Source organism: Rattus norvegicus, chromosome 2 (genome assembly GCF_036323735.1).
Source record: "Rattus norvegicus strain BN/NHsdMcwi chromosome 2, GRCr8, whole genome shotgun sequence".
Lineage (NCBI taxonomy): Eukaryota > Metazoa > Chordata > Mammalia > Rodentia > Muridae > Rattus > Rattus norvegicus.
In genome coordinates this window covers 236,189,723-236,204,150 of record NC_086020.1, presented here as the reverse complement: position 1 = coordinate 236,204,150, position 14,428 = coordinate 236,189,723, and the positions used below count along the sequence as shown (strand labels likewise).

Here is a 14,428-nt window from a genome sequence, read left to right as displayed (position 1 = left end):
ATAGAGAAGGGATTTAGGGAGTGGCGATTGCAGGAGATCCCACACAGCTAAGTTTTGCTTGCAAAGATAGATTTCGGAGTACAAGGTCAGCCTGGGATAGAGGGAATTTAGGTCCAGGACCAGGTGTGGTAGAAATAGTAATTTCAAGGCAAGGTCCTACCCAGCTAGTTTATCACCTGTGCTTAATAAAGGCAGACATCTGAATTCTTTTGCAGTGTTTTTTTTTTTTTTAAAAATGTGCTTGACTGTCTCCTAAGAATTAAGGGCTGGTGTCACAGAATGCTGATTCACAGGCTAATTAAAAGGAAGCCTGAAGTAAATGACTGGATTGATAGGTGAAATAGAAGACCGGGCTTATGATCTGCAAGAGATGAACAGCCAGAGAATTTTTTTAGAATAGCAAGGGAGAACTGCTTGGAGAATTGTCTCCAAGAAGAAAATAGAGAGAGCTGTCTGGAGATCTCCAGAGAAAGCAGTCTAAAAAGCTGTCTCCAGCAAAGCAGAGGCTGCCAGTTTAGACCCACGATTTGACTTCGAGTCCCAAGTTTTACTGCTCCCAGACAACCCTTCTCTCAGAGCCCCTCTCCAAGCTGACCTGGTCCTTGGCAGGTTCCTGATCATTTCAGCTCCATTTCTCCAAGATCTGTGTCCAGAGTGTGGGATATATTCAAGAAAAACAAAACAAAACAAAACCAAACCTTTCAGTTTGGGGAGGCAACCGAGGGCTGTGACAATATGCTGGCTGTGTTGCTTGGGGAGTCTTGGAATCCCTTGACCAACAGCTCAAAGGGAAGTTTTCCATGCCTAGTACTATTTCTTTTAAAAAAAATATTTTACGTTGATGTGTAAGGGTATCCTGCCTGTGTGTGTCTGTTCACCGTGTATGTACAGTGTTCACAGGAGCCAAAAAAGGTGCAGAGATGCCTGGATCTAGGGGTGCAGACAGTTCTTAGCTGCCATGGAAGGGCTGGGACTTGAACCTGGGGTCTCCAGAGGAGCAGAAAGTATGAACCGCTAAGCCATCTCCCCAGTCCGGGACTGAGGTTCTGTTAGATGGTCTGTAGTCTTCCACAGTAATTACAGTTTTTGCTGCTATAGTCTCAAAAACTCAATTGAAGAGAACGCCCATTGTATTTATGAATATTTTTATTGTCTCCATTTTTGTTACTGTTTCTCTGTTATTTTCTGTCTTTTTCAATTTAAAAAAGACATTGCATTTATTTATTTTACCAACTGTTGTGTGTAAACACGGGAGACACGCGTGCCTCAGAGGACAATTTACAGGAGTTCTGTGTGTGTCCTGGACATTGAATGTGGGTGGGGGTGGGGGGCTGTCAGTAGGTGCCTCTCCCCGAGCCTCTTCACTGACTCCCGGTTTAGAGGACTTTTAGAGGCAGCCTTTTACGTTAGTCCTATCAGTGAACGTTTTAAATATGATTTTTCTTTCATACCTGTAAGAATTATCTTCCTTTTCATTCTTGAAAACTGTATTCTCCGGATGCTGCTTCTTAGCCACAGTTTCCGTTACTCTGCACTGCCCACTTCGTGGTCCCAGTGGGAATCATGTGGCTGATAGTTCTCGAATTCTTTTGTGGATATGACTTCATCTTCTCAAGTTGCTTTCAAAATATTTTGTTAATTATACTAGATGGATATCTGTGGGCTTTATCTTATGGGGTTTCTTGACTCTAAAAGTCTGTCTCCTGACAGAAGTTGGTTTTCGCCATGGTTTGTTGAGTTCTGCGTTAGCTGCCCTCTTTCTCCTTTATTTCTTAGACTGTTACAGCCCAGGTGCCCGGCTTCCCTTGTTCCTGTTCTAGCTTCTGTCTCTCTCTTCTCCATTCTCCATTCTGCTGTTGAACCCGTTCGCAAGGTTTTTACTTCAGTTACTATATGTTAGCTCTTGGTTTGTTTAAGTTTTTATTGTTCATCTTACATGCATGGCCATTTCGCCCGCATGCACGTCTGTACCACATGTGTCCTGGTGCCTGTGGGGTCCAGGAGAAAACAATGGAAGGCTCCTTTCTTTATACCTTGTGACTAGGGCTGAGTCAGAAGTAAAAGCATGCACCACCATGCCTGGGTGTTGGCAAATTTTAATCAACTAAGAAGTAAATCCTAAATAGATTTTTTTTAAGTTTCCATAAGATAATTTCTTTTCTAAGTACATTTTATTTGTGAAATCTGCATTTTTAAAGACTTTTCCTGTTGCTGTGACCAAATACCTGACAAGAAGCAATTTACTAAAGGTTCATTTTGACTACTGTGTGAAGGAGATGCAGTCCACCCTGACAGAAAATCTCGGCAGCTGGCAAAAGAGACTGCTCACATTGGCATCTTACCTCAGGAAACAGAGAGTGGGGCCTGGCTTAGAAACCCTGAAAACCCACTTGTTTCCTTCAGCCGGGTTCCCCCTCCTAAACCATCTGCACCTTTTCAGAATAGTGCCACTGGCTGTTCAGACACAAGAGCCTGTTTGGGGACATTTCACGGTCCACTCACACAACACAGGAGTCGTGTGTGTGTGTGTGTGTGTGTGTGTGTGTGTGTGTGTGTGTGTTCGTTCGAGGGTTACTTGAGACAGTGGGAGTTCTTCCATTAGGACCTGGGTGACTTTGGTTTTTTTGTAGTAAAGTTTGTAAAAATAAGATTTTAAAAAAGGTAACGAACTTTCGGCTTTCCTTTTCTTGCAGAGAGGGCAATTGCAAGACATGAAGTCCGAGAGATTGAACAGCGCCACACGATGGACGGCCCTCGGCAGGATGCCACTCTGGATGAAGAAGAAGACATCGTCATCATTTATAACAGAGTGCCCAAAACTGCAAGCACCTCGTTCACCAATATCGCCTATGACCTGTGTGCAAAGAATAGATACCACGTTCTTCACATCAACACTACCAAAAACAACCCAGTAATGTCATTGCAGGATCAGGTAATTACCATGGAGCGGCTACACACGTACTTTCTGACATCTCTGCATTCGGTATTGCGAGGGATGGAGTAAGTATTTATGGGGGGGACGGGGGTATAATTTTTTTTTACACAAATTTACAGTTTTCCTCACACTTGACACATTTTCTTGCATCTAGTCTGTTCAGAAATTAGTGAACTGATAAACAGATGTTTTAGACAGGGTTTTGCTATTTCTCAGTATGGAGTCTCTTCTTTGTTGTTTGTTGGTCCGGACAAGGTCTCTCTGTAGTAACTGGCTATCTGGAGCTTGCCATGTAGACTGGGCTAGCCTTAAATTCACAGACATCCACATCATGACCAGCTCGGAGTTGCTTTTGTTTTTTGTTTTTTCATCTTGACAAGTTTCTTGCCGCAGAAGTTATTTCGTTGTGTCACATTACGGTAGGGAGGTGTTGGCTCGATACCTGTGCCTGTTCTGAATGCCTCCCGAGTATCATCTTCAGTGCCTCGGGTAACTATCGGCCATAAACCAACATCCTGGAGAACAGACCACCGTGGCTGTGTCCTAGGCAAAACCTCAGCTTTCAGTAGATGAACAAAGGACAGGGAATCTGAAATACAGGATGTTGTCAAGTGGGGTCTAGTTTATCCATGTCTTCCGAAAACCTAGAATGGCGACTGTAATTACCAAGTTCGTGTTGTAAATATTGAAGGCCATGGGTACTTGACCATCCTGAAGCGACACTGAGATCCCCAGGAACCCAGGTGCCTATTGGAGAAGCTCCATTAGAAGATGTTTTTATAGCCATGCTGCTGCTAGGCTTCAGTTGTTTGGAGGCGGTGGACGTTGCTCTTACAAATGGGCTGTTTTCTCACATTCAACTCATCTACAACACAGAACAGGGATAAAGTCGGTCCGTGTTCTTGGCAGAGAGCTGTTTAAGGCTAATGGAATCATCTACCCGTCTGCTTTCTGACTATCTGTAGGATCACTTATTATTTTTATAGAACCAAAAATAAATGTCTGTAGGCAAGCCAAATAATTCTTCTGTAAATGAGAAGAAACATAAGCTTTTTTAAACTCTTGGTCATTTAAAAAAGAAAAAGGAGCAGAATTATTCACTGGCATCTCAAGGGCGGCACGCTGGGCGTTCCTTGCACACCGTGCAGTGGTTTATGGTGGTGCATTGCAGCACACGCTTGATCTCAAAGGCGCGTTCCTCTCCAAGTAACTTCAGAGTTCCTCAGCAGTACCTTTTATTTTTAACGTTAAATTATTTGTTCAATTTTTACTTTTTCTGTGTCCAATCTTCCAGAGTTTTCTGGCAGCTACAAGGTATCTGGCAGTGGCGTCCGTGGTTTTTTTCCTTATGAAATCTAAGTGTGGAGACACTCACCACACATGACATTTATCAGCACTGTGTAGACGCATTTCCCAGTGGCGTGTGGATGGGATACAGCTTGTTTTCCTTCATCGGCCTGGCATTTATACACTGGGAGAACACAGCCGAGAAGCAGACTCGCCATCCTAAAGCAGTTGCCTTGTACAGGGAGCAGCGCTGAGACCTTCTTTTCTAGAACACTCTAGGGAAGTAGGATCAAGCATTAAATGGCACACTCCAAATGTCAGCTGGTGGTTCAAAACCGGGTCCAAGTCAGGAGTGGCTTACGCAGGTGTCCTCTGAGATACAGAACGTGTAAAGTTTACTGATCTCATGCACAGGAGCCATTTTCTAAAAACAAGCCATGATCGAGCTCCCTGTGTGTTTAACATGGTGTGTTTAAAGGGCTTTTAATTCAGCCCAAGAGGCTTCGTCTGAATGTAAAGTGAAAACTACCATAATTTTAAAGTCAGGTTTCAGGTATCTCCATCTTCTATGCTACACTTTGCTTGGATGTCACACTTTCATCATGCTGACCATTGGGAATTCAGGATGGTTTTACTCTTCTTCTCTGAGCAGATAGCTCCAGGTTGATGTGGTAAGAGTGCTGCTGCCCTGCAGAGCCTCCGTTTACAGCCCAGGCAGCTCGTGGTCCCTGTGGGTGCTCCTGAATCGGCATCTTGAGCAGCTTGTCAGCACCGCCCATCTTGAGTACCGGGGTAAAGCACTGCAAGCTTAGTTACCCTTCCTGAGGTTCAGAGGCAGCACTAAACATTTCAGTCAGCACAGAGCTGTCCTGTGAGATGGCAGCAGGGCCTCACCCACCCTCGCAAAGTTGTCAGCTTGCACACGAGACTCTCACACGCCTTATTTACCTTACTGACGGGATTTATACAGAGACAGTGCCACATTTTTCTGGAGAAATACCAATGAAAGAAAAGGCCAGCACATGCCTTTCAAGGAGCTTCTTATAATTTCCTCGGGCGTCTGAGACATACAGTCAGAATTGTTAAAGCATCAGTGTGTGATAATCTCACTACAAGGTTTTACGTGGAGTAACCCAAACAAAGCACGTACTCACATCGTGGACCTTCCTGCAAAACAACCCCCCTTGTCTTTTCTAAAGTCCAGTGTCGTGATAACCAGACAGGATGTGATGCTAGGGTGAAAAGTCAGACGGCAGGAGACTGAGGCGCAGACGTCAAGGACGTGTGATCTGTAATTGGTCCTTGCTCATAAACAGTACACAGTGCGGCATTTAAGAACAAAGTGTGGTGTGCACCATTCTCAGACACTTGAGAGCAGTGAGTATGTCTGAACGTAGAACGAGAGACCGTGTCCTGGCAGTCGCTGTGTCCTCACAGTTAGAGTCTAGGTAAGAGTTTATGGGTGCCGGTACCACACTGCTTCTACTTGTATGGTTAAAGGATGTTTACTTACTGCCCTGGATAGGCTCAGTGTATGCAGGGGTGCTCCGCCCCAGGCTCCTGTCTGGAATGAAGCCGCTGGGACAGAGGAAGAAGAAAGGGTTTGAAGGAGATTGAGTAGACAGCACAAGAAATTAAGTAGTTAAAATGAAGTGACTTTTGTGAGTTAGGTTTTTGAGGTGACCCTTAATTTAGATGATTAAAAAGAATTGTCAAAGGTTAGAGAGGTGGCTCAGTGGTTAAGAACACTGGCTGCTCTTCCAGAGGACCCAAGTTTGATTTCCAACAACCACACGGTACCTCACAGCCATCTGTAACTCCAATTTCAAGGGATCCGAGTCCCTCTTTTTTATCTGTGAGCATCAGGCATATATGTGGTACACAGAAACATACAGACAAACATTCACACATAAAAATAAAATAGATCTTTTTTTTAAAGGGGGGTTAAAAAAACATCTTCAGAGAACACCCTGTGAATGTTCCTAGTAGGTGTGTGGTCTTTCTTAAATCCATGCTGTTCTCATATTTTTAAGTTGATTATATGTGACCAGTCTTGGTTTAAACATTGCAAGTATCTTGCCCTATAGGACCACATAAGTCTATTTTGTGTGTGTGTGTGTGTGTGTGTGTGTGTGTGTGTGTGTGTGTGTGTGTTGCTGCAGATACTTCTCAGAGCAACAAGCTAGCTAAGCATTTGTGACCTCTTATGTGTATCTAGATACTGGTTAACATACAGGTTCTTACTGGGCTGATTGTAAATTTTTAGATGTTCCACTTGATGTTCAAGGAACAGTGATTTACAACAATCCAGTAGCGGTATATAAAGATGCATGTTAAGATCTTCCCGTCAAGTTTTATTTTCATGATCTTGCTTTCCCTACAATATCCACGTGCCTTGTCCAGGCCGTACACCCATTTTACAGTGCTCTTGTCTACTGCGCCAAGCTCACACCAGGTAGATGAAACCGCTTTCTAGGTCGTTGACCCTGCCTCGCCTGTCTCCCTTCACGACATCTGCTCTTACCTTTTTGTAGAGTGCATTTCTCCATCCGTTGTTTTTGTGTTATCCATTTGCTGTTTCCTGTGAAGTGGCAGGCTCCCTTTGGTGTTTCCTGTGAAGTGGCAGGCTCCCTTTGGTGTTTCCTGTGAAGTGGCAGGCTCCCTTTGGTGTTTCCTGTGAAGTGGCAGGCTCTTGGACCTTGCCTAGCCATCCTGTGTTGTGTTAATTACCACATCCATGGTATTGGGACCACATCACCCCTAGTACTGGTCAGTTTATACAATTATCTTACATATTAGTTTGACTTCTCCTGTTTTCCTCTATTGTAGTGTAAGCACCTTAAGGGCAGACATCCTATTTGTCCACCGTGTGCCCCGTGCCATGTGCCTTGAATGGTGACCAAGACATGGAAGATACTTGACACATTTTTGTCACTTGACGCATGTGTAAGCAAATGAGCCACTCTAGGTTTTGGTGGTGGTCCTCAGCTACCCTCAGTGCCATGGCTACAGCTATAAGCAGAGTAAACCCCCTGGTTGACGAGAGTTTATCTCTACTCCTGGGTGATTTAGGACTCATCCCCCAAAGCAGCTCAGATCTGAACCTCAGTCCCACTGCCGTGTGTTGGAGGTCAACTCCTTACCTTCTATCTGCACACTGCTTTTCCCCTTCGTGTAGAACATCTCCTCCCTGGTTTAGACTCAAAAAATATGCCCGTGGCTATACAAGAAATTTATTTAAAGTAAATTTATCAGTAGGAGTTGGCGTATAGTAATTACTTACACTAATAATAGTCTTCATCTTAATAGACAGTGATTACAAAGTTGGAAGAAGGCCAGGGCATTCAGGACTCCTCCTGCTCCTTCAGATACTGGAAGTGAGCTCTTTTGTGAAGGCGGATGCTAGAGTGCACAGTTGAACTTACCGAGAACGTAGGCCACATCCTCGCATTCGTGTGCTGGTGCTGCCTTAGCTTTTTTTTTTTTTTTTTTTTTTTAAGTGTTGGTTCAGGTCTGATTCAACAAGCAAATAAATCATGTCCCAGCACCCGCACGGCTTCCGCTCTCCCTGAAGGTGGATTGTGATTCCTTGCTGGCCCAGCCGTGCCTGAGTTATAAAGCCTGACAGAAGTCGTAGTTTAGAATCTGCTCCAGGCTAGCCATAAAAGTGTTATTTTCATGTACTGTATCTACCTGCTCCTTCCGAGCCATCCTTCTTACTAGCATGCTTCAGTCAGAGTGTGTCGAAACTGAGTGCTCTCTTCTCCCTTTGCCAGTGTCCAGTGCTCACAGCCTCCCAGTCACGGGCTGCTACTGGGTCTGACTGCCCTTCACCTGGCCTAAAAGGAAGAATCTATAAAATGCACTGGTTACTCAGCCGGGCCTGCGGGCCGCATCCCCGCTGGAGAACACCAGAAGAAAACAGACTGGAGACAGCAGGCAGTGCAGGAGTGAGAGGGCTGGAAAGGACAGATGAGGAACTGACTGGACGGAGGGAAGGTGGAGACAGGGAGACAGTTAAGAGATAGAGGATAAGCATTATTGTGGCTAGGAGGGAAAGTGTCCCAACAGTACTGCAAAAGGGAAGCCTTCAGACTCGTCATTCTGTAAAGGCCTACCTACAGCATCTCCATGGAGAAGAGCTTTGAGGAAGGCCCTGTAAAAGTCCTGGGCATAAGCGGCTCTCCTGAGGTCCCAGGTGCTCTCTAGAGGGGAGAGTGAAGCACTGCCTAGCCCTGCTGACAAGGTTTGTTTGCTCACACTCCCCGTATAGAGGGCCTAAGCCACAGCCCTTTTCTTTATTGCAGACTTTCTTTCTTTCTCCTGGTGGCAGGCACAGCTGCTCTTCTCTCCAGGCTCTCCTTGGGCATGTGCTGCTTCATTGCAGGCCTGAAACAACAGGACTGATTGACATAGACTAAGCCTCTGAAGTCAGAAGGCAGAATAAACTTCCCTCTGGTGAAGTGGCTGAGTTATCTGTTATAGAAAGCACATGTTGTATAGAAAAGAGATCGGGTGTGTCTGGGAGAGTTCAACGGTAACAGTCTTGGGGAATTTAAAAGCAGTAATAATCTACCAGAAATTGTAATGTCAAATTTAGGTAAAGCTTAGAGTCCTACACAGACACCCGTACTTGGCCTCTTGGTTTTACTCCTCAGTGCTTAGCGGCCCGACGAGACTGAAAATAGTGAAACAAGCGAATCTCCCAGATGAGGACTGAAGTGTCTACCTGTGGGACTGCTGAGATAGGATGGGAGGGACGAATAAGTTCATAAGGAATCAAGAATACAGCGACAGTGCTTGGAGATTTTAGAGGGAGAAAATCGTTTCCTTGAGTGGTAGGAGTCCAACCTAGGTGTCAAGCATGGTAGACAAGTAGTCTACGGTAGTCTGAGGAGGTTTGGCCCCCATAGACTCGCATGTTTGAATGCTTGGCCCATAGGGTACCATTAGGAGGTGTGTCCTTGTCAGAGTATGTGTGCCCTTGTTCGAGTAAGTATGTTGCTATGGGGACGGGGTGTGAGGTCCTTTATGCTCAAGCTGTGCTCAGTGTGGTACCCAGCCTCCTTCTGCTGCCTTTCTTTTCAAGATGGAGAACTCTCAGCTCCTTCTCCATGTTTGCTCAGCCCCTCTCCTGTCTGCTGCTGTGCTTCCTACCATGAGAATGGACTAGATCTCTGAGACTGTAAGCCAGCCCTAGTTAAGTATTTTCCTTTATAGGAGTTGCTTTCATGGTGTCTCTAAACAGCCATCAGACCAAACTAAGACCCCTCTTCACGCTCTGTACTCCAGCTCAGTGGTGATCTCTTCACGCTCTGTACTCCAGTGGTGATCTCTTCACGCTCTGTACTCCAGTGGTGAACTCTTCACACTCTGTACTCCAGTGCAGTGGTGATCTCTTCACACTCTGTACTCCAGCTCAGTGGTGAACTCTTCATGTTCTGTACTCCAGTGCAGTGGTGGATGCTTCACTGCTAAGGACTTACCACAGTAGCAAGCAGAATCTGGAATTCTCAGTGCCCAAGTTGGAGTTCTTTTGATCTTGTAGTATCAGGAATTAAACCCAGGACTTTGCACATTCTAGAAAGAGGTCTATCAGTAAGCTACATTCTTAGTCCTTAAGAAACGATGCCTGTTCTCTTGACTGTTCTTCTGTTGAAGCTGTGCTGTGGTAAGGGGAGAGGCTGGGGATAGGGTCAGTGAGCTGAGGGAATAGTTGTCTAGTGTGTGCAAGACCATGGTCCAGTATCCTTTCCCAAACCACACGTGTGCATGTGTGTGTGCGTGTGTACACACACATGCGCGCACACACACACACACTCTCACACACATACACACTCTCTCACACACATACACACTCTCACACACACAAACTTACACACACACACAAACTCACACTCACACACACAAACTCACATTCACACACACACAAACACACACACTCACACTCACACATACAAACACACACACACAAACTCACACACACTCACACACACACTCACACTCACACATACAAACACACACACACAAACTCACACATACAAACACACACACACAAACTCACACACACTCACACACACACACTCACACTCACACATACAAACACACACACACAAACTCACACACACTCACACACACAATTAGCTAGTTGTATAGGAAGATGATTAATGGTTTTCAGTGTCTTTATGAAAGAAAAGGCTACAGGATTTCCTTGATCTCTTTCGCCTATTCTGATTTTATTAACAAGTTCGATTGCTTATAGCATAGTATTCTGCCTTTTCTTCTGTTCTTTGCCTCTAAGAAACTCTTCCTCAGTCCAACCGGACAAACTTTAATTTGTGAACTGTCTTTGAAATGCTTGCATCCATTGTGCTTCAGGCATTGCTGGAGAGGTGGGAGTTACAGAGTAGGTGGCGGTAGCCAGGATTCATTGCTCGGGCCCTCCTCTTTCTCTTATGTAGTGTAGTACTTAGGTGATTATCGAGAAACCTGCTGGATTTCAGTGTAGTCTGAAACAGCAGGAGGATAACATGGCCCAAGAGTTTTTGTAGCCCTCAGACCTTTGTTGTATGTACCACAGAAGAAGCCTCACGTTAACAAAGTCAGGAGCTGGCGTCGAAGCCCACATTTCTGAAACAGTAAAGTGTGGATGGCTTCCAGAAGGCTTGTTAGACATGCAGAATTCCAGGTACTAACTGCTCCAGACCTGCTGTGTGGGAATCTGCCTCAACAGGAATTCTAGGTAGTTCGTTTGGCACTTCCAAGTCTGAGAGGCCTACAGCAATCTGACCCAGCCGCCTGGGCTTCCCCGTGTTAAAAGACACGGGTTGGATGTGCCAGTCAGCCTCTGGATGCTTCCAGTTCATGCAGACCATCCTTAGGGTTGTTTGAGGGAAGAGGATGCCTGTGGTGGACGTCTGACTCCCGTCTCTGTGATTCCCCATCACATCCTCTCCGTCTGTGTGCCCTGTCCTCTCTGTCACCCACCCTCTGCCACAGCATTTCCTTAGACTTTAACCCAGCACCTTTTCACTTCCCTCCCAAACCACCCCGTCCATGCTAGGTCTCAGCTTCGGAAAGCAGAGCTGAATTTCTGAGGATGCCTCCAGCTCTGAAAATCACACCTCCTTGCCTCCCCCACCCCATGTGTGTATGCATGTGCTGCCTGCATGTGTATGTGTGCGTGTGCCGTGTGCGTGGCTGGTGACCGCAGAGGCCAGAAGAGGCCGTCGGATCCCCTGGAGCCGGAAGTACAGCTGAGTGTGAGCCTCTGTGTAGGTGCTGACAACCCAACCAGGTTCTCTGAAAGAGCAGCCAGTAGAGCACTTACCACCAAGCCATCTCCAGTCACGCTGGCTTTTGGTAGAAATACCGTCATTGGTTTTCACGGGACCCAACATAATCAACCATGACAAGGACACTTCCTGTCGTCATGCAGCTCATCCTTCACTCTCTCTGTTTTCATTCTGCCTAGTGCTCAATTGAAAGAACGAATAGGAAAGACCTCAAGAACCTCCTTCGCACGTGTACGTATGTGGCCCACGGTGTTACTGTCATTTACATCCGTGTATCAGTTAATAATATGTCCCCTTAAGCGTAACCTGCCCCAGAACTGTTTTTCCCCAGTGCTTCTGTAGGAAGCAGCTGTAATGGCCACAGCCCAAGGTCAGGGCTGCAGGGTAGGTCCGTGTAACGATCTAAACATCGATGAAATACTTCGTCGGAAGTGTAGGCTCTGACTTCCGGGACTGAGGCCACAGCATGCCTTCCCTGCCGTGTAGAACAGTCCTTGCCATCCCTGTGCGTGTGTGTAGTCTCCAGAAGAGAGTCCTGACCAGCTGCTGTTCATTGTACTGATTTGATTTCCTCTGAGAAATTGTACAGCTGCTGACACATAGAGTCTTTAACTACTTGTTTTCTTTTTTCAAAATTCGCTCTCAGTTCTTTAAAAATAATTAATGTACACTTTCAGAATTTTTCATGTTAACTTTTTGTATACTTCCAATTCCAGTCAATTAAGAAGTACTTGGGAGCTGAAGAGTTACCTCAGCAGCGAAGGGCGCCTTCTGCTCCTTCACAGGGCCTCAGTTCAGCTCCCAGCACCCACATCAGGCCGTTCACAGTCTGTAACCCCAGCTCGGGCGAGCCAACCCTGCAGACACCTGCAGTCATGCTTACATTGCACAAACCCACACATGAAGATCAAAACAAAATTTTAGATACTTGGATAATTGAAATGTTTTTATTTGATCAAGCTTATTTTAAAATATCTTGCAGTCGGGCTGGAGAGATAGCTCAGTAGTTAAGAGTATTGGCTGTTCTTCCAGAGGTTTTGAGTTCAACTCCCAGCAACCACATGGTAGCTCACAGCCATCTGTAATGGGATCTGATTCCCTCTTCTGGTGTGTCTGAAGAGAGTGTCAGTGTACTCACATACATAAAATAAATAAATCTTTGAATTCTTTTTTTTTTTTTTCGGAACTGGGGACTGAACCCAGGGCCTTGTGCTTGCTAGGCAAGTGCTCTACCACTGAGCTAAATCCCCAACCCAATAAATAAATCTTAAAAAAAACTTAAAGTCATTACCTTTAATCTTTTGTTGGTCATATTTTGATTTGTTGGGGCATAAATTAAAGAATGACTTTTTGATTGCTTTTTGAATATCATGTCAGAGAGGAAAACATGTAATACACAGAATGAATTGGGTATGTGGAACTCTGTAAGCCCAGGCCTTGGGAGGCAGTGGCAGAAGGACCATGACTTTGTCACCCTAGATGTGATGAGCGTGAGGCTAGCCAGGGTTATGAATCCCTGTTGGTAAAACACATGTATTCATACACACAGAGAATGTATTCCTTAGATTGGAATGTTGCTTGCTTTTTCAGTGTATATTGTTGATAGGGGGGTGTATTTTTTACTATGTTTTATGTCAACTTGACATAAGGTTGGCTCATCTGGGAAGAAATCAAGAAAATACCTCCCTAGGATTGGCCTGCACAGAAGTCCATGGGCCATCTTCTTGATAGATGACTGGGTGTGCAGGCCCACCCTTGTGGGCAGCACCACCTTGAGTAGGTGGTCCAGGACTGTATAAGGAAACAAACTGAGCAAGTCAGGAAGAGCAAGCCAAGAAGCAGCATTCTTCATGCCTTGTTGTACTCTCACAGTGACTCCTCTGGATGGACTGTCAGTGAAATAAACCCTTTTCTCTTGTGTTTGCTTATGGTCATGGTGTTTTGTTTTGGGTTTTTTTGTTTTGTTTTGTTTGTTTGTTTTGTTTTGTTTTTCTTTTTTTCGTAGCTGGGGACCGAACCCAGGGCCTTGAGCTTGCTAGGCAAGCGCTTTACCATTGAGCTAAATCCCCAACCCCTGGTCATGGTGTTTTATCACAGCAATAGAAAGCCTGTTAAAGATGCAGGGCCCTCTAGAGCAACACAGTAGGAAGAAGGAAGACACACATTTTACATTTTATTATGTATATGCATTATAGTTAAGGGGACTGGGTCAGAGTGGTTAAGAATACTTGTTTTTCTTCAAATAACCTGAGCTTGGTTCCCAGCACCCACCTTGTGCAGTTCATATCTCCCATACCCCCAGCTCCATACCTTATGGCTTCTGTGCATATATACATATATATAGAAACACATGTGTATACACATCCGTATAAATAGCTTTATAAAAGAGAGTGAGTGTTAGGATGTCTTATACATCCTGTCTGGGGAGTCCAACAATGGCCGCCGTCACACTGGAGCCTCAGAGAACCCTACAACTGCTCAGTTGTCCACGAGACTGTGCCTCAGGAACCCCAGCCTGGCTTTGAAAGTCAGGAGGGTCCCTGGAGAGCAACTGACCTTCCGTTCAAGTCTGAAGCCCGAAGAACCCAGGTTCTCACGGAGCAGCAACAGTAGCTACAGCCGGACAGTACAGACAGCCACAGGGTTAATGAACTCTCCAGGAAGGTGCAGAGGCGAGGGGCAATGTAGCCTTTCCCCAGGCCTCCTCCATCTGCATCCAGTGCAGATCAAACCCTGCAGATAAGCTCATCCAGAAATCCCTTAAAGCTGTGCCAACCGCTTATCTCATTGATTCTAATGTAGTGAGCCAGCAACGACAATTTACCTTCATGGGGGTGAAACACCCCCTCCCCTGCAGCCACCTACCACCCCGTGTTGTGCAGTGAAAATCCACTGCACCGTACATGGGTGC

General features: G+C 45.5%; 1 protein-coding gene across 3 annotated transcripts in view; it reads left to right on the top strand.

The window, feature by feature from the left end:
• Hs2st1 (heparan sulfate 2-O-sulfotransferase 1) overlaps positions 1-14,428 on the top strand; it is a 133,796-nt gene that overhangs the window by 98,036 nt on the left and 21,332 nt on the right. For 2 of the 3 annotated variants that reach the window (XM_008761495.4, NM_001100518.1), the window contains exon 2: positions 2,694-2,932. In XM_008761495.4, coding sequence (XP_008759717.1) covers positions 2,694-2,932 — 239 coding nt within the window. Of the gene's footprint in view, positions 1-2,693; positions 3,001-11,696; positions 13,430-14,428 lie in introns of those variants that run through there. The other variant, XM_039101874.2, reaches the window with a different exon arrangement.